The sequence below is a fragment of the Schistocerca cancellata genome, chromosome 4, assembly GCF_023864275.1.
Source record: "Schistocerca cancellata isolate TAMUIC-IGC-003103 chromosome 4, iqSchCanc2.1, whole genome shotgun sequence".
In the NCBI taxonomy this organism is placed as follows: Eukaryota; Metazoa; Arthropoda; class Insecta; order Orthoptera; family Acrididae; genus Schistocerca; species Schistocerca cancellata.
Window position 1 is genome coordinate 349,103,612 of NC_064629.1, and position 25,965 is coordinate 349,129,576.

The following is a 25,965-nucleotide window of genomic DNA, read 5'->3' on the forward strand; positions in this document are numbered from 1 at the left end:
CAACATAAAACTGTAGGTCCCCTATAACTGGCTGGGCAAATCAGTTCAAAGGTCAGAGGAAGGTAACATCATACCACCTCCAACAGGAGCATGCCTAGTAAAAAACAATCTTTGGATTGGTGACTGCTTTATGTTAAGAGGTGAGAAGTGAGACATGTCAGTAATTAATAATATCTGTTTTACTAACTTTCTTCGAAATACATTATTGTCTGATGCCTTTACATCTCTGTGGAAGAACCTCCTGTGATTGTGATGCTTTGCACATGTGACTGAACTCACTGAATTTATGTGATTAGCAGGATTTTGGTATTTCACTTGAGATATTGCCAGATGCACGGAAATGCGGTTTTGAAGGAATACAATTACATTTGTAATTTCTTTGATAGAGCATGCAGGAATTGTAATATGGCTGTATGTATGGGGGCACTGCTTCTTGCATATATTATATTGCTTTATCCATTTAACTGACTACCAGTCTGTTGAGCTACTTTGACAAAATACACTCCTGGAAATTGAAATAAGAACACCGTGAATTCATTGTCCCAGGAAGGGGAAACTTTATTGACACATTCCTGGGGTCAGATACATCACATGATCACACTGACAGAACCACAGGCACATAGACACAGGCAACAGAGCATGCACAATGTCGGCACTAGTACAGTGTATATCCACCTTTCGCAGCATTGCAGGCTGCTATTCTCCCATGGAGACGATCTTAGAGATGCTGGATGTAGTCCTGTGGAACGGCTTGCCATGCCATTTCCACCTGGCGCCTCAGTTGGACCAGCGTTCGTGCTGGACGTGCAGACCGCGTGAGACGACGCTTCATCCAGTCCCAAACATGCTCAATGGGGGACAGATCCGGAGATCTTGCTGGCCAGGGTAGTTGACTTACACCTTCTAGAGCACGTTGGGTGGCACGGGATACATGCAGACGTGCATTGTCCTGTTGGAACAGCAAGTTCCCTTGCCGGTCTAGGAATGGTAGAACGATGGGTTCGATGACGGTTTGGATGTACCGTGCACTATTCAGTGTCCCCTCGACGATCACCAGTGGTGTACGGCCAGTGTAGGAGATCGCTCCCCACACCATGATGCCGGGTGTTGGCCCTGTGTGCCTCGGTCGTATGCAGTCCTGATTGTGGCGCTCACCTGCACGGCGCCAAACACGCATACTACCATCATTGGCACCAAGGCAGAAGCGACTCTCATCGCTGAAGACGACACGTCTCCATTCGTCCCTCCATTCACGCCTGTCGCGACACCACTGGAGGCGGGCTGCACGATGTTGGGGCGTGAGCAGAAGACGGCCTAACGGTGTGCGGGACCGTAGCCCAGCTTCATGGAGACGGTTGCGAATGGTCCTCGCCGATACCCCCGGAGCAACAGTGTCCCTAATTTGCTGGGAAGTGGCGGTGTGGTCCCCTATGGCACTGCGTAGGATCCTACGGTCTTGGCGTGCATCCGTGCGTCGCTGCGGTCCGGTCCCAGATCGACGGGCACGTGCACCTTCCGCCGACCACTGGCGACAACATCGATGTACTGTGGAGACCTCACGCCCCATGTGTTGAGCAATACGGCGGTACGTCCACCCGGCCTCCCGCATGCCCACTATACGCCCTCGCTCAAAGTCCGTCAACTGCACATACGGTTCACGTCCACGCTGTCGCGGCATGCTACCAGTGTTAAAGACTGCGATGGAGCTCCGTATGCCACGGCAAACTGGCTGACACTGATGGCGGCGGTGCACAAATGCTGCGCAGCTAGCGCCATTCGACGGCCAACACCGCGGTTCCTGGTGTGTCCGCTGTGCCGTGCGCGTGATCGTTGCTTGTACAGCCCTCTCGCAGTGTCCGGAGCAAGTATGGTGGGTCTGACACACCGGTGTCAATGTGTTCTTTTTTTCATTTCCAGGAGTGTAGTTCTTAATTATATTGGCTATCTGACTGCTATACTTTGTTATTTTACTGGTTTCTTCAGATTCCTTAACTGTTACTTGTTTCTCCTAGCTAGTGCCCATATAGGTTTAATTTTATTATTATCGTCGTCGTCGTCAGTTCTGAGACTAGTTTGATGCAGCTCTCCATACTACTATATCCTGTGCAAGCTGCTTCATCTCCCAGTACGTACTGCAACCTACTGTATTATCTGAAGTATTTATTTCACATTTTTTTTAACCACTTTGCTTAGGACAGCACAAATGTCTTGTAATAATTAACCTGTTCTACTTCACTGTTTGTCCTAACCATTTCAAATAATTTCCCTTTCTTTGCACATGATATTTTGATCCCCTTTGTAACCAAGCCTTTCTTTGTCTGATTAGAACCATACTTTATTTTCTTGGAAAGCAACTGTTAAAGACCGAGTGAAAACCATCTAGAAGTACATTAAATTCAAAGTGACATCTGTCACATTGTACACATCCCTCCACTCAGTTCATGTGAGACTGCCTTTGAACTTTCTGTTGTATGTTTGTTGATTACTGTACCTGCTTCCCATGTTTCCACTTCATTGTAATCAAAGTAGTTTGTTGTGTTAAATAATACGATAGGTACTGTACAATTAAAAGTAACATTACTGTATGTCATTTATATAATTGAAATCAGGTAAATTTCTAAGTATGGCTAGTTGTGCATTATCCAAGAAGCCATTCACTACTGGATGATTTTTTTTTTTTTTTACTTATTAAATGTTCACCTACAAAATGTCTACTTTCGTGTGTGATTCTGCTGGTGGAAATTAACAATGCAGTATGTTTCAAGTTTGAAGCAATGTGTCTTCAAGTGTTTCTTTTATTGGAATCTTTCAGAAAATTTAATAATATGTCCACAGATTATCATTTGCTTTCTTTTGTCTTCTAGGTGGCATAACTTCTCAATTTCTTATAAGAATATTTGAAAGATTCACAACAGGCACTTATACAGGGTGATTCACCTAACATTACTGCTGGATGTATTTTGTAAACCACATCAAATACTGACGAACTGATTCCACAGACCGAACGTGAGGAGAGGGGCTAGTGTAATTGGTTAATACAAACCATAAAAAAATGCACGGAAGTATGTTTTTTTTTAAGACAAACATACGTTTTTTTAAATGGAACCACATTAGTTTTGTTAGCACATCTGAACATATGAACAAATACGTAATCAGTGCCGTTTGTTGCATTGTAAAATGTTAATTACATCCGGAGATATTGTAACCTAAAGCTGACGCTTGAGTACCACTCCTCCGCTGTTCGATCTTGTGTATCGGAAAGCACCGAATTACGTAGGGATCCAAAGGGAACGGTGATGGACCTTGGGTACAGAAGAGACTGGAACAGCACATTACGTCCACATGCTAACACCTTTTTATTGGTCTTTTTCATTGACGCACATGTACATTACCATGAGGGGTGAGGTACACGTACACACGTGGTTTCCGTTTTCAATTACGGAGTGGAATAGAGTGTGTCCCGACATGTCAGGCCAATAGATGTTCAATGTGGTGGCCATCATTTGCTGCACACAATTGCATTCTCTGGCGTAATGAATGTCATACACGCCGCAGTACATCTGGTGTAATGTCGCCGCAGGCTGCCACAATACGTTGTTTCATATCCTCTGGGGTTATAGGCACATCACGGTACACATTCTCCTTTAACGTACCCCACAGAAAGAAGTCCAGAGGTGTAAGATGAGGAGAATGGGCTGGCCCTGCAGATGCTGCTCGCTGACCGTGGCCCATGTTTCTTACAACACGCAACTGAACGTCGGAGGTTTCAAGCGTCAACTTTAGGTTACAATATCTCCGGATGTAATTAACATTTTACAATGCAACAAACGTCACTGATTAAGTATTTGTTTATATGTTCAGATGTGCTAACAAAACTAATGTGGTTCCATTTAAAAAACGTAGGTTTGTGTTAAAAAAATACTTCCGTGCATTTTTTTATGGTTTGTATTAAACAATTACACTAGCAGCACAGTATTCGTTTGAAGAACAATGAGATATGTTTTTTGTTTATGGACTAGCCAATGCTAGTAATGCGCACGGAGCTTTACGGTTGTATGAGAAACGGTACCCAGCAAGACACCACCCACACCTGCAAACGTTTGAAGCATTTCACCGGCGACTTGGCAAAACAGGATCGTTAGCATAATACTATGGTAATGCTGGATGACACCTAACACAATGGGATGCTGCATTCGAAGAGACCGTTATCGAGCGCTTCGAGGAAGCACCTATGACAGGTACTTGAGCGATTGAACATGACATAAGGGTTACTCCTCGGTTAGTCTGGGAGGTTTTGTGGAATGACGGCCAGCATTTATTTAGTTTTCACCCTGTCCAAGACCTAAATCTTGTGGCGGAGTACAAACACAGGCTAAGGTTTTGCCAGTGGTTTCTGCAATGTGTTACACGAGATCCTGACTCCCCCGCCATTGTGTTGTTTACCGACGAGTGCAGCTTCTGTCGGGATTGCCTTTACAACACTCTAGATGTTCATTACTGGGCAAGGGGAAATCCTCACATCATGTAAGTTCACGGACACCAGAAATAATTTTAGCTCAGCATTTGGGCAGGCATTGTGTCTCGACTTACCAGGACAAATTACCTTCACTTTTTGGAAGAAACTCTACCCGGCCTGCTGGAAGATGTTCCCTTGACATATGGCTATACACGTGGTTGTAGCATGATGGGGCGCTGGCACGTAACAGTCATGCTCTGTGCAGATATTTATAGGAACTCTTCAACAGGCAGGTAATTAGCAGAGTTGCTCGTAGGACATGGCCCCCATGATCACCAGGCCTCATGCCACTGTACTTTTTCCTGTGGGGATAGCTTACGTAGTTTATGTAAACTACGTAAGCCACAGCGCATGCGCACCTTGTGAGTTTTTCAACATTCTCGCACTCTCTGCGCACAAACCATTAGTTCTAGACAAAAAAATTAATAGCACCTTTTTTGTAGGAAATTTAATATAGTTTAATTTTGTACTGTGACCTGTTTTCGCTGGAGTGTGCAGTTTTCGAGTTATTCAAGAAAAACATACAAAAGTGGTATTTAATTTGCTGTATCTCTGAAACCATTCAGAATAAGGCATACTTCCATATGCAGTTTTTTGTTCAGAATCGCTAGTGTACTATAATTCACTCTCAAACCTAGGACCTCCAGATTTAATAAACTATTAAGTTAAATTACGAACCAAAGACAGAAGAGAATTACATGTAGCAATCTGAAAAACTGGTTACAGCCCTAACACACACACACACACACACACACACACACACACACACACACACACACACCTGCATCATGTGATATTCAGTTTTCACTGTGTTGTGCAATTTAGTCACAGCTTTCATGTACCAGTATCACTAAGAGTTACAGGCTGCACAGTTTTGGCGTGACAGCAGTATTTCACATAATTACTAACTGTACCTCCCTCAAACTGAGGTCAAGATGTCGTGAAACTGAGGTAGGTCAAGATGTCGTGGAACTGAGGTAGGGCAAGGTGTCGTGGAACTGAGGTCCACTGTGTGGATGAGGTCGGTAGGCCACGAGAGCTGTGCAGCACTCACAGCCTGTCGACCTTGTCCGTGCAGTGGGCCTGCTGTTTCTCTTCAGCCCAAGTAATGCAGATTTGTGACTGGTTACTACGGTGCTACAGTCTTATACTTGACATGTCCAAACTTTGGCATGCAATAGTTATGTGTCGCTGGCTTCTGAAGGAGGCCAAATTATTTTGGCTGAAACCTGGCTAAAGATTTGTTTCTATTTGCAACTGAGGCTGATGTGTTACATGTTCAAAGCTGAAAATACTTACAAGAATATCATTAGGCATTTAACTTAAGTTCTCATTTGGTCTAATACATTCTTCAAAAATTGAATTACTTTGGTGGTTTGGCTTAGAAGACAGAACACTGCACATAAGTAACAAGACGAAATGTATTCATAATTGTGAATACTATTAGACTTCAACTGCACAACTTATTGGTGACATTTGTGTCAGACCAAGATTTGAACCCAGATTTCCCACTTTACGCGAGTGGTCACCTTAACCGTTTCAGCTTTCTGAGTGTGCCTGGAAGACTGACCCAAACTCTCAGGCATAACTGTCTGTCCATGTCCTGTACACTCACAGTTGCTGCAAGTCCCATGCAGGGAAAGAGATTATTTATTACTGTCAGACCTTCGTAGGTAAGTAATACTAATTTGCATTGTCTGTGTTTTATGGAGTGCTGTACACTGTCCTTCCACAGAAATCACAGCAATGGTTCGAGTTCAGGACATGGACATACGTTGACATATGGGGGGGGAAGAAGTTAAGGTGACTACTCATGTTAAGCAGGAGATCCAGGTTTGAGTCCCAGTTTAGCACAAATTTTCACGTGTCACCAATAAATTGTGCAGCTGAATTCTAATTGTGTTCACAATTGCAAATATTTTTATTCTATTTTATACAGCCATAAATCTTAACAGCATCTGTTCCTTCAGACATGCGTGTCTCAAGGATGTGGTATAGTAAACCATCAGACACACTGCAGACATATCAACAGGAAGTGTGGTAACAGCAGATAAAAGTAGAAACTTTTATTTGAGAAATGAATTAGTGAATCTTGCTGAAAGAGCACAATTCATGACTTTTCTGTGCTTTATTTCTTCCAGTACTTGTTTCCTACTATTCTAGCTCTCGTGAATGGGTTGGAAGTCTTGCCTGGCTTACTCTGTTGACAAAAGCCTATCCCACCAAAGTCTAGGAGGGTTTGGGTTCAAGTCCCAGTCTAGAACACCATTTTAATCTGCCAGTAAATTTCACAGTATTATACATCCAATTTCCTGGTGTAAAATTCATTCAAAAGTGACTTTCATTTTCAAGAAAAACTTACCCTCTCAAGAACAGGTATGAGCTCAGAGTTGTAGGTTATGTTGAAACGAGGTATTGACAGCAGTATTTCTGTTAGCTGAAGTTTTCCGATTGCCTCTGAAAGTGAGGTATGTGTTAAGTCCCTGATTAACTTGTTAATGCTGTTTCTCTTGGTTGGAAGTAGAATCACCATTGAATATTGATCATCCTGGAACATTAATAATCAAATTAAATTGTAATATGGGCATTAAACCAAAAAGGGAAAAGTGGTATTACTTTGTCTTTTAAATAGTTCTGCAAAATACCAAATCTAAAAGTGTCAAGTGCGTGTGTATCTCTCTTGAAACTTTATGCTATACATCCATTTTAGTTACCTCATGCTTCATTGACTTAAATGGTCTGATAGGATATATTTTTGGCAAATTATTCTACTGTTAGAATTAGAGAATAAAATTCATATTATAAGTGTGTCAGATGTTCAAGATTATTTATCTATTTACACATCTAGTCCTATAGGGCCGAATTGAGGAGCAAATATCCAGGGTCACGGAACATGTCATTACATGAGATTACATGAGATTACATGAGATTACATGAGATTACATGAGATTACATGAGATTACATGAGATTACATGAGATTACATGAGATTACATGAGATTACATGAGATTACATGAGATTACATGAGATTACATGAGATTACAACATGAAGTAATTACAGATAAATTAAAATATTTATGAACAAAAAAACCCAAGCCATAAGTTTAAGTAAACACAATCAACAATGTAACATAGGAATCACCTTAATTTTTCGAGCAATTCCTCGACAGAATAGAATGAGTGACCCATGAGGAAACTCTTCAGTTTCAATTTGAAAGCGCATGGATTACTGCTAAGATTTTTTGAATTCTTGTGGTAGCTTATTGAAAATGGATGCAGCATTATACTGCACACCTTTCTGCACAAGAGCTAAGGAAGTGTGATCCAAATGCAGATTGGATTTCTGCTTAGTATTAACTGAGTGAAAGTTGCTAATTCTTGGGAATCAGCTGATATTTTTAACAAGAAACCATAGTGAAGAATATATAAATTGAGGGGGCAATTTCAGAATACCCAGACCGGTGAACAGGGTCCAATAAGATGTTCACAAACCTACACCACTTATTGTCCGAACTGTCTGTTTCTGAGCCAAAACTATCCTTTGGGAATGGGAAGAGTTACCCCAAAATAACAACAGCATATGACATAAGTGAATGAAAATAAGCAAAATAGACTAATTTTCATGTCAAACAATAGCCGACTTCAGATACTGTTCGAATAGTAAAAATGGTGGCATTAAGTCTTTGAACAAGATCCTGAACATGGGCTTTCTGTGACAGTTTACTATATTTTTCAACACCTAGAAATTTGAACTGTTCAGTTGCACTAACCATATGCCCATTCTGTGAAATTAAAATGTCGGGTTTCATTGAATTGTGTTAAAAACTGTAAAAATTGTGCCTTACTGTGATTTAGCATTAGTTTGTTTTCTACAAGCCATGAACTTATGAATTGCACTATTTGAAAGAGAGCCAGTGTTGCACACGACATTCTTTACTACCCAGCTAGTGTCATCAGCAAACAAACATTTTAGAATTACCTATAATAATAGAGGGCATATAATACAGATAAATAAGGAACAAGAGTGGCTCCAACACTGATTCCTGGGGCACTCTCCATTTGACCGTGCCCCACTCAGACCCCACATCACAGCCATTTTAAACACTGCGAATAACAGCCTTTTGCTGTCTGTTGTTGAAGTAAGAGGTGAACCAATTGTGAGCTTCTCACTGTATTTCATGATGGTCCAACTTCTGGAGCTATATTTTATTAACAACACAATCAAATGCCTCAGTTAAATCAAAAAGGATGCCTAGTGTTCGAAACTTTTTGTTTAATCCATTCAGTACCTCACAAGGAAGGCAGAATATAGCATTTTCAATTGTTGAACCTCTTCTAAAGCTGAACTGTACATTCGATAGCAAATTATGTTACACAAAAATGATCAGTTATCCTTACATACATGGCTTTTCAGTAACTTAAGCAAACACTGATGGCATAGAGGAGGAGGAGGAGATTAGTGTTTAACGTCCCGTCGACAACGAGGTCATTAGAGACGGAGCGCAAGCTCGGGTGAGGGAAGGATGGGGAAGGAAATCGGCCGTGCCCTTTCAAAGGAACCATCCCGGCATTTGCCTGAAGCAATTTAGGGAAATCACGGAAAACCTAAATCAGGATGGCCGGAGACGGGATTGAACCGTCGTCCTCCCGAATGCGAGTCCAGTGTGCTAACCACTGCGCCACCTCGCTCGGTGCAATGGCATAGAAATAGGTCTAAAATTGTGTACTTTATCTCTTTCTTCCTTTTTATAAAGCAGCTTTACCACTGAGTACTTTAATTGCTTAGGAAACTGGCTATTCTTAAAGGAAAAATTACAAACATGGCTAAGTACAGGGCTAACACGTGCAGCACAGTACTTTAAGATTATGCTAGGCACTCCGTCATATCCATGAGAGTCCTTAGTCTTCAATGATTTAATTATTGCCTAAATCTCCTCCTTGTCAGTATCACAGATCAATCTCAGAAAGACATTTCTCAAGAGTGTTACACAGTTCCATGTAGAAACTAGGTTTTTCTTTAATTCTCCTGCAATGTTTAGAAAACAATTGTTAAATACTGTACATACATCTGGTTTATGAGTAACAGAAATGTTTTTACTATGAACTGACTATTTTGTCAACCTTGTGCTTCTGACCAGACACTTCCTTCACAACTGACAATATGGTTTTCATTTTATCCTATGAATTAGGTGTTCTATTTGCATACCACATACTCTCTATCTTCCTAGTAACACTTTTAAGCGCTTTACAATACTGTTTGTAATAGGCTACTGTAGCTTGATTGTGACTACTAACATTTTGATATAATTACCACTTGAACTACATGATATCCCTATCCCCGTAGTCAGCCATCAAGGCTGTCTTTTACTGCTAGTATAGGGTGTCCATTTCATTTTCATTTAAAAAGGCGACATTTAAAGTAAATTAGAGAAAAAATTGGGACAATGAAGGAAAAAATGGGACATAAATATTGTACTGACTAAATTTAATACACATACAAGTTTACCTTTACAACGTGCACTCAGATGATCTCAAATCACTTTTTACAATTATTCTGCCACACTATCACCATACTTTTCACTTTTACGTACTTTATCAAGAAGTGCATTTTCGTTTGAAATTGTATCATGAAAGTCAGTATACGATACACCATTAAAGAGTGTTTTGACAATGAGCAAGGCCCTCACTGTTTCAACTTTCATCCTGTTTTTCCATCTGACCACAAAGAGTTCACTAACGAAAACTTATGTTCCACAGCAGCATTTGACCCAGGAATTTCCAGACAAAACTTCACCAAATGAATAATGTTTTACATGTTAATGTTTTTACTTTTGAAACAAGCAAATATTTTACAACACGTTGCACTAACACTTTCTTTGTCTCTTTCTTCACTTTTTATGAAGTTCTGAACACATGAAAATTCATCGAACAGTTCGTCTTCATCAACAGAAATTTTTTTTTACAATACTTTTAACAAAAACACAACAGTCCTGAATATCCTTCCACTGTAGCTGCTCCTATTCAGTATTAACCCAGTCAAATGCTTTAAAAGGTGTGAGAAATAGTAAAAACCATTCTTTAATACACTCAGTGCAAGAGTCAAAGAAGATGTCAGCATAAATATGAAATTGTTTTACAGTGGTTTCACCCTCTTCTTCCAGCTTTCTTACAGTCTCATGTACAAAGGATGTGAGAAATCTTTTAGATTTTCTACATTGTAATTTGCCTAATAACTTGTTTATTTCTTGATAAGCTTCCACTATTGTAATTTCTTGTTTCTCAATACATTTAATTGTTGTGGAGAAAGGTTTTAGCTGGCTAACAAGAAAGTGTTGAAGAACAATAGACACAGTGTTATCAAATAATTGTTTAAGGATAACAGGACACTTATCAAGGGAAATGAAATACGATTTCAAAGTGGGAAATATATCTACAATTCTTTCCAGTGCTGGTGGCAGAGATAGCCATCTTGTCTTACTATGCCCATGTGCAGTTTAGTATTCAGTTTCAGTAAACTTTCAGAATGACTTCAGGGGTTGACCGAAGCGTCCGATCCCACCCGTCGGCTTTGACCCGTGACGTAAGGCTGTTGTGGTGTGTGACGTCACGACGGCGCGGAATTTAGTCGTGAGAGTGGCGTGTTTGTAGGTGCCGTTTTGATGCGATCGGCGGTGCTCTCTGGTGGTGTGTTAGGTGATGTTTTTTGTTTAGTTTGCGAGTGTGTCATCGTGTGTGAATTTTGGTAAATTGCTTTTTTTATGTCTTTGGTAGGTATGTATATTACTGACAGGGTCAACAGTTTTCGGTTGTCGGCTATGATGGGGGACAGTGCATGGTCTCTAATAAAAATTCTTCAACTATTTGGATTTTTGGATGAAGTCATGAAGTGTTCAGTATGTCGTGAAGAAATGAGGCTTACTTAAAGTTGTGGTGTCTTGGACCAGGGACAGCTGTATGTGGAGATGTCGTAAGGATAACAGGTCAAAGGAAGTGTTCGATCCCAATGTGTAACTCTGAATGTTGGTATTGGTATCGGGAGATGTTTTTGAGCTATATAGGTCAAAGGAAGCATTAGGTCCTAATTTATGTGATCGGGAGCTGCTGTTGATCTATATAGGTCAAGGGAAGTGTCCTATTCCAGATGTATTGTGTTTAGTGGTATTTGGGGAGTTTTGTGATTTCGGTTTTTTTCGTCATTGTTCATGGTTTTGTAAGGGGGTGGGTGTCTAAATTTGTTTATATTTAGTTTGTCCCCTCCCAAAAGCCCCCTATTTCCTGCGCTTGTCCAGTTAGTGTCATTAGGCTTTTTGTGGAGTGTGTGAGTGTGTGTGAGTGTGTGTGTGTTTTATGTATTTTCGTCCTCATAATGTGTACGTAACGACTTCATATGCACCATACTGGAATATCGGTTTACGGTCGTGTCCGCCATATTTGTGACGTCATGGGTCAAAGCAGACGGGCGGGATCGGACGCGTTCGTATTTCCGACTTCAGAGATTCAACCCTTACTGTATATATGTGCAACTGCTGGTAGATTTTGTTTACAGTTAATTGGCAGTCGATGGGTAGGCAGTCTGAGCCAGTTTGTAAGGAATTGTGCACCACATGTACTGGACAGCCAACACCTACTATATTATTCACTGTGTTCTGTTGCAGTTTATAGAACCTTTCCCTCTAGATCATATTTCTTTAAAACCTCCAGCACATAATTCTGAAGTAAATCTGACGTTTCTCCAGCTAAATTAACCAATTCGAGCACTTTCACCGTGATGCCATTTTCAGGGTGAATATACCTGATAAGGAGAGGAACAACTTCAAATCCAAATGATTCGATGTATCAATCATTACAGAAATGAATCTAGCACTTTTCAGTTCATTTAAAACCTGCTGAGCTGCATACGGTGCAATAACATTTGAACTGATTGCATTACATTTTGTGTGTCCACATGTGAATTTAGGATTGAAAAGTTTTTTAACAACTGCTGTAGTACAGTCCATTGACTTAAAGCTATCCATTTCTGTTACTGATTTTAACTTTCCATAGTAGTCACTCACGCATTTACTTGCTATTTCGTTTGATCACTCATGTGATGTTTCTTCGTCTTAATGTGATTCACAATGTCAGACCTTCCACCATGACTAATAGCAAATTTTGATCTGCATGACATACATTCTACAGTTTCTCCACTAACCGTGATAAAAGGAAACTCGCTTTTTATATTGCTGTTAAAATTACACTTTCGTTTTGGCATAATGAAACAGTGATTGCACAGTGCAAAACATTAACAGTGTGGTGACGAAAGCCAGAGAGCAAGTATCAGTGGTGTAGAGTATCTCTGGACCGAATGGATGGATTCAGTGGATCGATTTAGAAGAGAAGAATCTTCGTTGTTATTCGTAACCTATAGTGCGTTTAAAATTACTTGCGGTTTTTGACAGTTCGGTACATGTTTGGGGTATGCTGAAAGTCATCACACGCTTCCTAGCGTAAATAATTGCACAGTTAATAGCAAGTCAAACAACCAGTAGCGTAAAACAATCTAGCCAAGCGGAATCATAAAAAAAGGGACATTTGAGCATCCCAAAAAACTTTCGGGACAGCGGGACATTTTGGCAAAAAAACGGGACTGTCCCGGGAAAAACGGGACGATTGGACACCCTATGCTAGTACCCTGTTTAGGATGTTCTAATGGAAAGCAACTCTCAAAGAGCATGAGAAATGTGGTAAGGAAATAATTATATTTGTCATCTGTCTTATCAGCACTATAAATATCCTGCCACTCTTGTTCCTTAACGAGGTTTAAAAAAAACACTAATGCCATTCGATTAGCTTTCCTACACAGCATCCTTTTTCTTGCACAATCATATACAAAAGTAAAATTGAAGTCTCTACATATGACTAATTTCTGGCAGTTCCTATAAAATGAATCGAGAACCCTGCTCTCTAGCTTGAGCAGAAATGCTCTGAAGTCAGAGTTGGGGGACCTGTAAACAACAAAAATTAGACGTTTAGTTTCATTAAATTCCCTGCATAACATTAAAATATCTGTTCAGTGCAGTGCTGTGATATGTCTATGGACTCAAATGGAGTACTGGTTTTTTTTTTTTTTTACATACATACATGGCCCCTGCAAGGAACTCCTTGAAAACAGCCAGGTAATCTGTATACTGGTGAAGGAAGCCTCTGAATTGTCAAATTATTTAAGTGGTGCTCCAATATACCAATAATGTCAGAGTCAACATCTATAAGCAGTTCACTAACTTTCTCTCTAATACCTCTTATATTTTGATTAAATATCCTAATTCCTTCTCTCCTCTGATACTTTACCACCTCTGAAGGTGATTCCTTTGCTAGAGGGACGTCTTTTAAGCAGGCATACCTACCAGTTGAATTCAATCTAAAAAAGGTGCAGCTACTACAGGAATTTTTCCATGAGTGATCCCACCGCCACCCACTGCACTGTCACCAGTTTGGGGAAGTGTAGAGAGAAAAACAGCCATGTCACGTACATGGTAACCATCCCAGCATGTGCCGTAAGAGATTTAGGGAAACTGCACAATCTGACAAGGATTTAAACTGCAGTCCTCCCGAGTGAGTTCAGAATCTGTGCACTGCACCAACTTCCTGTATCTGCTGTTAAAGAAGTGTTTCCTTCTCATGCACAGCATTACCATGCTGTAAAAGTGGAACTATTGTTCTGTGCTAGATTTTATATTGTGATAACTGCAAATCCTATTTTGATGGCAGCTGCAATTTGGTTCATACAGAAAGAGCCTGAACTACTTCGACTTTAAAATGAACAATATGTCAAGTGTCTAGTTTTCTTGATTTGCCTATGAAAAAGGACAGTGGATTTTTTATAAATATTAATTGTCCTTGTATTAACACACATTGTAATTATTCTGAAAATGTTAACACAATGAATACAGTAAATTTTAAAAAAGATGTGAATTTAAAAACTAAGTCAGTCTGACTTGTGAACTGGCTTAAAAAGTGCCAGTTTCGATGTTGAAAAAAGTGTCATAGTTTCAGTTTTAAAACTGTGACATTGTGGATTCCAGTAGAGGGATCATGACAAAAATATAAATACACCCTCAACAAGACAGTACAATTGCAAGGACAGGAAGATCACTGCAGCTGTATATGAAATGATGGTGTCCTCATTTTGAAACATGACAACTGTATCTCTAGAAATCTTTCTTGTTAATTACAAATATGTTGGAAAAACAATCATCTTCACAGTTTAGAAGAAAGTTGCAGGACAACAATGATGGCAAGTGGCATTAGTTCTGAAGCATCTTTTAAAGTAATACTATGCCAAGCAGCATTTCCCACAATGGTTGCCACTGTTTGGTTTATTATTATATCCACTTAGAATACAGTACAAGGGTGCAACAAAGTTGTTATATGTCACGATTGTTATAAAAGTTTGTCCTACCTCTCAGAGTAGACATTGGCACTGACAAGGCTGGAATAGTTGTTGATGGATGGCCATATGTGGCCAGTTGACTGCTAGAGTCTACCAAGGGGATGATGGGAGCAGAAGTCATAAGAACCAACAAGAGTATTACTGAGGTTTAGTTACAGTGATAAAGATAATAGGGACAGTATTTATTACCTCAGACCATAAGTCATCTTAATTTTCAACATCCTTCTGCAGCACACCTCAAATGTTTCAGTGCACTGTTATCACTGGAAAACTTCTCTTTGAAGTGTATAATGTCATAAATAGTTATGGCTATCAATGTAACAATACATGTTATTAAACACTGAACAGCTGCCAACTGATTCTGTATGTCATTAAATTGAGAGATCTGTCACGCAGTCTACTGGCATGTCATGACCCAAAATATTCAACTATGTATGGAATACTGGAGCTACTGATTCCTGAGAATAATTGGTTTCCCAAATATTCTCTGGAGGGCACTGTTTCACCAAGAAGGGTCTTTGCCATATTGCATGTATATATAGAGAATAATTTGTGTATCTGAGCTTTAATCTTAACTCTTTTGTCAATTTTAAACTAAACTGTCAGTTCCACAAAACAACTGCTTTCCTAGATTTGAGGAATAACTTTTTGCCTTTAGTGCTGTCAATGTTCTGATACTAATACAAATTGTAAGTGCTTTTTCCTTGATTGGACAGTTTAAAACAATTGTTGCATTTATTGTTAGAAGATTCAAAATATTTCTATGAAATGTCAAGGAAGTAAGTTCAGGTTTTAACATCCCATGAAACTGAGCCCAAGTTCACTTGGGGAAGGCACTCAGCTGTATCCTTTTCAAAGGAACCATCCTGGAAATTTCCTTAAGTGATGGATGGAAACTAAGAAACTGAAATGACTGGATAGGGATTTGAATTGCCAGCCTAAAGAGATCAAGTCTGGTGTATTACCAATGTGCCACTTACTTCATCTCTACCATGGCTTTTTGGGAATAGTTTCTTGGAGGCTGACACCTGAGAATGTGTTCAGGATTACGTTGGAAAATGTTTTTTATACACCACTGGCTATTTATCATTTTTTCAGTCAATATTAGCGAATTAAAATTACCACTACTATCATGTGGCAGTCATAATTATTTCTGTGCTATTGAACTGAGGCTATATTTGAATGACTGTCTAATGTATGTGGATCAAGCCCAATTTGATCTCATATTTTGAGAAGAAAAGGCACGGTAACAAGATATCAGATCTAAAATGTGATATCACATGAAAATGTGGGCCACAATTCTGGTTGTATGCGGATATGTCCCTGCGATCATCATCTAAATATTTGTGTACACCAATTGTTTGTCACTCGGTCCACCCTACTGCAGCCCGAGCATAAAGTACTGTACAGTAGAATCTCAACCAGCACACTGCTATGTGTGGTACATTCAAAGCCAAGGGAGCTTGGAGGGAGAGGGTCAGATCTGTCAAATGTATTTTGAAATCTGTTTCAAGAACAAATTGCTTTATATGGAAAGTGTACATAATATTTCAGCCACATGCAAATATATGTTCAATATTATTTTACCTGTCCATTCCTGAAAATCAAAATGAATCAGTGTGAGCAACTGAAGTGTTGTTATGAAATGGAGTTAATAATTTCCAGTTTAATCATACCAGTGACAATGAATGGCGCAACTCCTGCAAATGTACTTCACTTTAACAGTGTCCACTTTTCAGTCCAAAGCAAACAACAAATATCAGCAATGTTAATTATTAAATAGGAGTATGCTACTTCTTTAATGATATATTCATTCATTTCATTAATTTATACTGCATTTCTAAATTGCAACATGAAGGTGTTCAAAGCAAAGTGATCTCTGGCAACAGCTATGGGTTAGAAACAGTATATTTTGAAACAGTGAACAAAGCGTTATTGCTTCTTGGATCATTGGTCTTACGAAGGCAAACCTCTTAATCTGCTGTGCAGTACTTTGTACTCTGGCATTAGGCAGCTGTAGATGGACAGATTGAAAACATGTGGGCGCAATTATTTAAATGCTGTGTGCTTAGAAGTTCATAACTACATACTACCAGAACTGTGGCCCAAATTTTTGTGCAGGATCAATTTGCTGCGGCTGAGATATTGGAAGTGTGTTTTTCGTTCCTTAAAATCTCAGGTCAGTTTGGTGATGTTTCCATGTGAGTATCACTGTTAGTTACTGTTGTCTATGTGTATTCATAATTTCGTTTGATCTCATTGGAGTTAATATTGCAACTTATATATGGATGTTTCCTGCCCTCTCCTGGGCTACTCAATACATGAAGTGCACATTGAGGAAGCTACACTGCACAACTCAGAGAGCCTCTAATTTCGACCCTCGACCCTCATTCAGACCAGATGAGCCTGATTGTGAATGTTGGTGCCCATTGATATTTGTAGTTTGACCCATTAGTGAGACTAGCTGTCTTCACCGTTTTCGCTGGATGCTGAAAGAATAAACAACAGTCTCAGATGCCATGCAACACACATTAATTAGTGCAGACCTGAGTGGTAATCTGCAGTCGACTACAACCAATACTTTTGACTGGCACATGGATAGCTTGTTTCACCTGTCAGACAATTCCTACAGGGATACACTAAGTGTACATGGGATTTATTCCCCTTCCATGACACTATTTCCCAAAGACAGGTGATCATGTGATTTGAAATTTAAGTTGCTTACAGACAGCACTATCTCCATTTCATCTCTGGGTGCTTGTAACACGATAAGAAAGCCATTTATTCAAGCAAAAAGGCGAAGCCCATTGTCCAAATCATTATTAGCAGGTGTAATGCCTCAAACTTACAAGAAATTTGACATACACATGTTTGTGATTTGATGCTGCTGTTTCCCACACAACCACTCCTCATCTAAGCACAGCATGCTAATAACTGTTAACTGTGTGTCTGTCTGCAGACACCAGTAAACTCTGACATCAAGTTCTTAAAACATACACTCTCCATTACCACAGCCACTAGATATCTGAATAGCTCTTGCAAATACGAAAACAAGAAAATAAGGCAAGGTCTCCTATACCATGCTAACCAAGATGCTGTTCACATTCAAACAGAAGTATATAACTAAACTAAATGCAATGTAGTAATTGCAGTAACTGTTGGTGGTGTGTAAATAGTACATACTGCTGGAGAGTGCTTGTACATTGTTTGACCTTAAAATTGCAGCACCAGGAAGAATAGCAAGTAAAACTTTATTGGGCTTTTACAGCAATGTAGGAAATTATTAAATTTGTGTGCAATTGTGGGGTAAATTATGAGGAATTTAGTTCGAAGATCTGCCATCTCTGGCAGCAACCTGGCTGGGCATGTAGTCAAATTGAGCTTGGATCTCACATTTGGGCAAGTCATTTCCACACATTAAATACTCAAGCCAGTGTATGGTGGAGAATACAGAATACCAGTATTATCAGTTTTCTTTCCTATTCCATCTGTGTACTGAATGAGGAAGAATGACTGTCTACGAAGTTCTCTGTACTTTTTGTAAGCTCATTTTTCTCATGATCCCTATGCTTTAACTGTATGCCACAGTGTATGAGTCTTAGTGGCTGGCAAGTGTTGACACACCAGTCTCTTGGCAATACATGATTAGATGTTTTCAGAATGTCAAAGGTCTGGAGAATATGCTGGCCAATGCAACAGCCAAACACCTGTATTCTCGACCAAACAATGCATAACAGAAGAAATACTTCAACTGATCAACAAAATAAGGAAGTACAAAACCATTCAGGATTATGGAAATACAAATAAGTTAAAAATGAAATAAACAGGAAGTGCAAGGAAGCTAAGGCAAACTTGCTGCATGAAGAATGTGAAGAAATGATTGTTAGAATGGCAGATTCAGAATAGAGGAAAGTCAGAACAACCTTTGGTGATATTAAAAACAAGGGAAATAACATTAAGAGTGCAATGGGAATACTGCTGTTAAATGCAGGTGAGAGAGTGGATAGATGGAAGGAGCACATTGAAGGCCTCAGTGACGGGGAGGACTTGTCAGACAACATGACAGAGGAATGAATAGTTGTTGACAGGAGAGAGAGAGAGAGAGAGAGAGAGAGAGAGAGAGAGAGAGAGAGAGAGAGAGAGAGAGTTAGATGGGATCCAGTTTAAGAGTCAGAATTTAAAACAGCTTTGGAAGACTTACAATCAACTAAGGCTGAAGGGAGAGATTATATTCCATTGGAATTTCTGAAATCATTGGGGGAAGTGGCAACAAAATGACTATTCACATTGCTATGTAGAATGTATGAAACTGGCAATATGCCAAAGATAGCAAGAGCTGACAAGTGCAAGAATTGTCACACAATCAACTTAACATGCCCAATCAACTTAACAGATCATGCATCCAAGCTGTTGACAAGAATAATATACTGAAGAGTGGAAAAGAAAATTTAGGATCTGTGATAAAGGCACCAGAGAGGAAGTTCTCACATTGCAGTTGATAATGGACGCATGAGCGAGGAAAAATTTAGACATGTTCATAGGATCTGTTGACCTGGCAAAAGCGTTCAACAAAGTAAAATGATGAAACGTGCTTTAAATTCTGACAAAAATAGGTGTAAACTATAGGGAAGGAAAGGTAATACATAATATGTACAAGAACCAAGAAGGAATGAGAGGAGTGGGAGACCAAGAACAAAGTGCTCAGATTAAAAAAAGGTGTAATACAGGGATGTAGTCTTTTGCCCTTACTGTATACATTGAAGAACCAATAATAGAAGTGTCAAGAGTGGGATTAAAATTCAAGGTGAAAGGATATTGGTGATATGATTCACTGATAACATTGCTATCCTCAGTGAAACTGGATAACAACAACAGGCACTGTTACTTGGAATGACGAGTCTAATGAGTACAGAATATGAATTGAGGGTAAATTAAAAAAAATAAAAGTAATTAGAAGTAGCAGAAATGAGAATACTGAGAAACTTAATATCAGAATTGGTAATCAAAAAGTAGATGAAGTTACGGAATTCTGCTACCGAGCAACAAAATAACCCACGATGGCTTGAGCAAGGATGACATAAAAAGCGGACTAGTACTACCAAAATGGGCATTCCTTGCCAAAAGAAGTCTACTAGCATCAAACATAGACCTTAATTTGAGGAAGAAATTTCTGAGAATGTACATTTGAAGCACAGCTTTGTATGGTAGTGAAAAATAGAATGTGGGAAAATTTGAAAGGAAGAAAATTTTTGGCTGTTTGTAGAAGGTATAAAAGTTGAAGCCTAATGGAACATGATGACAGCAAAGGGAACAATGTACTTACATAATAAAGAATTTCCACAGCCTCTGCGTCGAGAGAGCTTATGTAACCATACTTGAAGTAACTTAGGGTTTCCATGAAATATGATCTTTGGCATTCAAGATTCTGTTTGTAGAAACATCTCACTGTTGTACCATCTGCATCAAAGGCTATTTTCCATTTTCCCTTAAAATAGACTGCATTGGTCATCATGAGCTTTGTATCAGTTGGAAGACCCTCTGAAATCAAGCAATAAATGAAATTCAGTTTTATGGCTACAAACTGTACTATGAAAAACAAAGTTTCCAATTTCATAAAGAGAATATAATAATGGCAGCATGTTGTAAAATATATCTGTGTAACAAAGTAATTTTACTAGTCTTTTTATGTTTACTGTATGATACATGTAATGAGAAGTAAAAGTAAATAACAAATGCACTCTAGTTTAATGATACCCAATTTTATATGAGTCTTTACACACATCTTTTTTTAAACTAGCTAAGTAGCTTGTATGACCTGCATCAAGTAATCTGTAATTGTAAAAGGAGTCTAAACTGTGATTCAGGTTTTCATTCTTCATTTATGCAATGTGTGAATGAGGAATTTATGAAGTAGTTCCCAAACTCTCACAATACATGTTACCTAAAATTACTGTGTCTAACATGGAACCTATTCTGCCCTATCACCTTCCATGTAGTTCACCTGGAAGCAAATGCACTGATACCAACATTTCTGCTACTTTTGAGTGCATCCTGGAGGTGTTTCTCTGTCAATGCGTTTAATACCCTCTGCCATTCCACTGTAATCCCTTCCACTGTATCAAGCTTTCACACAGTCAGCCTTATTTTCTTCTTTGGGAAGAAGTTACACACAGCTAAGTCTGCTGAGTATGGTGCATAGGACACAGCTACTACCTGTTTGTTGCCAAAAATTCCTGAACATAGGTTTTATGTGGTCTTGGATTGTCATGGAGTAGGCCTAAGCAGTCTTCACACAGAATCTCTGTGGACAGTCTTCTCTGTTCCTCCAAATGTCTTAGAACATTGCAATAGTATTTCTCCCCATACATATTTCTTAAATCAATGTCACAAGTTGCTGTTAGCTGAGTGGTTTAGTTGTTGGTGAGCATTTTTCCACTGTCATGTTGCTGATAGCTTGCACTTTGGCTAGGGCTTACTTGACAAAGCAGTGTGCCTCTACAAAGGTTTTTTTTTTTTTTTTTAGTCAGGACAACTAATACAGAAATACACTAAGCATTAAAGCAAGCTACTGGAGACAATACTTACAATCATAAACAGACCTGAAGTTGTGTGTGCTGTGTGTAGGGATCTGATGCTGCAAGACTGTAGGTGTTCTATTTAAAACTACATCACCTTGGGAACATGCAGTTGCAGATGTGAATATCTTCTGTTGGTAGAATTGCATATGAGGACTGTGGTATAGTTTGTGCCATGACTGTTTAAAGACAAGCCAAACTTTCTTTCAGAGGTTATCACAGGTGATGAAACCTGAAACTATGTAGCAATCATCACAATGGATGAGTCATCCTTCACCTTATATAGAAATCTAGTGGTATTGCAGTGTAATCTTATCAGTTTGAGCAAAGAATTCTAATATTCGGAACTTCTAGATACCAACTCTTAATATTAGTAATCAGTGAAAATTCATTAACTGCTGTTATTCTGTATTTGTGACTTCTGAGAATATGTCAATATCTTGGTGTCATTACCAAATGGATTTTATCAAACATTACTGTATTCATTATGGTAATATCATAAACAAGTCCATATTTATACATGTGTACATTGATAGCACTGTGTATATGGAACTGCAGAAATATCTTATTTGAGGACAATTCGAATAACTTATCAATGAAAATTTTTCTGGTTGCTCTTTCACACATTTGATATGAGTTCTCATTGCATGCCACTGTTGTATGTTGTGTGATGATGTTTATTTGCTTCTGGAGGCAACACAAACTCAATATTGAGGTTTTTAACATTATCTAGTAGTACAAGGTTGTATCAATGGTACTATGAACCAAACTCTCTACTATATATATATATGAATCAATACAAAAGTCTTCAGGTAACACTGAAGTCATGCTATTTTGGTAGAGTGAGTGGAAATTTCTCTGCACTTTGGAGGAAGCATGTGGCACAGTATAGTTCAAGTTTAGATCAATGACAGGAAACCTCACTCCCTTTAGGTGGAAAACTGATGCTTTAATAGTTCATATAATTTCTGAAGTCTAATCCATTCAACACAAAGTGACTTAATATTTATGTGAATGATGTAATCATGTCACAGTTTCAACTTTTTACATTTTCATAAATCTTCAGGATATACCACGTGTTCTGAAACCTCTTGTGTACATAGAAGCTACACATCACTCAATGCATAGCTTTTTTGTGGGCAAGAGGTTATAGCTTGCTGCTCTATGATTGGTTGAAGAAAGTACAAATTTAAGAAATTGTGCAGTAATTACTATAAAATTTTTGCCTCATTTCATCCTTAATGTTGGTGTTTACAAAATATAATATTTTAGTGAAGCTTCATTATTAATTCATAGACTTAAGAAAATAGTGACTGCTGTCTCCTCATAGATGTGTTTAGTAACATTCTTTTGAAGACCAAAGTGGGAACATCAGGCAGTAATAGCTATAACAATGATACAAAATACTGTTTTTAGTGCATGAAACACCTTATTACTGAACAACTTTGTAATATTTATCTATAAGTGACTGCATACTTTGATATTCAAAGCAAGATTGTTGTTGCGGAAATGTTGCGATGAATGACACTTGTTGTAACTTTCAACTCCCATGATTGTTTTAGATTTATGTCTAGAAGATAATATCTTGAATGAAGCTTTTATGACTTGTTTAGTACTTTACATAAGCACCTTACATTCCACATTAATAGCCGTAAGAAGAAAAACTGCTGCAATTGTGTAATCCTCTATGATCTTGTTGTAGCATTTGCCTTCAAAATGAGTGTAAAATGCCCATTACATTCACTAGGCACTAGAGGTGGTGGTATAAGATTGAAGGTGGTCTTATCTCATCTGCTTCCATTTTCCTTTGTGTCATCTGAAATAACCAACAGTTGTACCAAACAGAAAAAGTATCAGATGTTTGAGGGCTATTTCTCCTATAAAAGCAAGAGGTATCATTTAGCCAGGCATCAAGATATGTAATCAAGAGGAAATGAGCACATTGGCATTGCAGCCAAAATGATGTGAGAAACAGTGGCACATGGAGCTTTGTCTGTCCAGGCTATTACATTATTATTCAAGTAAAGTAATGCACAAGTGGGCACAATAAAGCAGTAGTATACTACCTTATACTCACTGTTAGTATTAAATAGATTTTACCAGCTTGCATTTAACACTATCATAAAAAATGTGAGTTTTTAATCCAGTTGTGAGATTTACCAGGCTGCTGTTTGTGCTTTACAGTTTTTGTTTGCCACATGGTAGAATTTTATTTTCTGGCTAGAGTCCAGATCAGAGGGTAAACATGTGTGCTTTATTTCTTCTATTTTAGCTGAGAGAGAGAGAGAGAGAGAGAGAGAGAGAGAGAGAGAGAGAGAGAGAGAGAGAGGAGGGGGGGGTGGGGGCTGCTCCAGTGGTGTATTGCGAAGTGAATTCCTCCTCAGCTTTGTGTAGTGATTAGCTAGCCAGTCTGATCATCTACTCTACTAAGTAATTGACATACGAAAATATTCATGTTTATGATTGTTGTCATTTGAATTTGCAAAGACTGCATACATGATAATGAACACAAAAATCTCACACAATATATTAGAGTGTGTTTCTTCACACTAACCTGCCTCAACAAGTTTTGGTATAAGTCCATGGGTGACTCCACTAACCCAGTCATTGATTGTCATAGCAGCTTTTGTTGGTGAAGTGAAATCCACTTCACTGATGGTAGCAGAATAATATTCTTGCATTGCAGCTCTGTATTCCGAATATGGCTTCAAGTCATTTGAGAGGAAGAGACTGTTTCCGGTCTCAATGGTAATCGATGGAGATTTGACCTTTGGAAATAAATATTATTGTTATTGTTAGTCCAGGAACTCTTGCAGAAATAATCATTCAACCCTCCCCCTCTCATTACTTTTCTATAAAATAATGTGTGTGGTCTTTTTCTTGTTTCTGACACTTGGATAACATGTTAAGAGAACTAGAAGTCTGGATTATTATTGTTGTGTGAAGTAAACTTAATATTTAACAAGTTCATTACTTCATTATTTTATTGTTTACAAACCAGTTTACATTTATTGTAGCAAATATTTCTGATGGGAGTTGAATTCAGTGCAGAATAGAATTTTTATCAAATACATTTGTCTAGAATGGTAATAGGTACTCCATTAGGTTTACACATTAACTGGCACAGTTCCTGTATAGGAGTAAAATTCTGAGTCTCGAACATGTCTCCCATTGTCTTCATACATACTTACAGCGAGTCTACGCAGAAATTGCTGCGTTTTCATCCGATACAACTCCTTCTCATCAGGCAATCGCAGAACATCTTTAATTTCATCTGCAGATTTACCTACTGCACCTTCAAGTACCATTAGCAGAGCAGCTTTCATACTCACTGGAGAAATAAGTACATTTCCATCATGCCGCTTTGTAGCTTCCTGAAAAGTTCTTTCATTTATTTATGTGCATTTTGTGAAGAACTATTGACAAGCCATAAAATATGTCTGAAAATTCAAATGATATTGTTTCTGTTTACCTGTATTAGCTCAGCATCAAAATAATTGAATCGGTCATCACTAGGTATTTTGTTAAAAAATTTTCCTCTCAGTCCAGTGTTTGTCGAATATGCAAATGTGACATATCCCAGCAATCCCAAGACTGAAACAAATTGTAGGTATAGATATGCTATTAGAATAAAGTGTGTTACTTTGCTTCATCCCTAAACAAAGTGAGAAGTTCATCATGGATGTATAACTTTATTTTGAAAAAAATAGAGGAGTAGGAAGAGGACATTTCATACAAGAATACATAATGCTCATATTTAATGTCTGTTCCACTTATTGCTAGTTAAATGGTTCTTGGGAATGCAACTGAAGTAGATGGTGCAAATTTGGCACACTGGATTGTTCCAGGAGAGGGCCACCCTGATTTAGGTATTCCATCGTTTACCCAAAACCGAAGGAGGTGACTGCTGGGATGGTTCTTTTGTGTAAGGATGTGACTAATTTCCTTCTTCATTCTTGCAAAGCATGAGCTTTTGTTCTATCAGTAATGACCTTTTTTATTTGCTGTTCTAATCAAGCAGCAGCAAACGAAAAGGGTTACAACAGTAATGCTAACTTAAACGCATCACATTTTTTTAATAGTGATGAAAATATCATTTCCAAGTGTTGGTGCTGCAATTGAATAGAGAGTCACAGTAAGTCACCTAACAATAGGTGTCATTCTCCTCTCCTCTATGCTTAGTAAGGGGTATCTTAACTAAGTGAAGCTGACAAGAAGATACAAACCAATTATTAATGATTGGATAATCAGATTCACTGTTTATTATCTCCTATGCTATTTTAGCTTGCCATGATTACTATAATCTTAGGTACAGATTTACACTATAAACACATTGTAAAATGAACAGTCTACTGGTTTGATGATAGAAGTATATTTCTCATAGTTCGTAGATTAATGTTGGTAACTTTAGGTTTCATCTTTTAGGATGCTTCAAATCCAGAACT

At 38.6% G+C, this 25,965-nt stretch overlaps 2 protein-coding genes across 3 annotated transcripts in view; one reads left to right on the plus strand and one right to left on the minus strand.

Moving 5' to 3' along the window:
* Nucleotides 1-25,965, plus strand: part of LOC126184610 (constitutive coactivator of peroxisome proliferator-activated receptor gamma-like) — a 521,164-nt gene that overhangs the window by 222,348 nt on the left and 272,851 nt on the right. The window lies entirely within an intron of this gene.
* The window catches only part of LOC126184612 (leukocyte elastase inhibitor-like), a 68,173-nt gene that overhangs the window by 4,891 nt on the left and 37,317 nt on the right, over nt 1-25,965 (minus strand). The window contains exons 2-6 of the mRNA XM_049927067.1: nt 24,993-25,114; nt 24,712-24,894; nt 24,075-24,288; nt 20,269-20,483; nt 6,879-7,064 (exon numbers count right to left, since the gene is read on the minus strand). Coding sequence (XP_049783024.1) covers nt 6,879-7,064; nt 20,269-20,483; nt 24,075-24,288; nt 24,712-24,894; nt 24,993-25,114 — 920 coding nt within the window. The remainder of the gene's footprint in view (nt 1-6,878; nt 7,065-20,268; nt 20,484-24,074; nt 24,289-24,711; nt 24,895-24,992; nt 25,115-25,965) is intronic.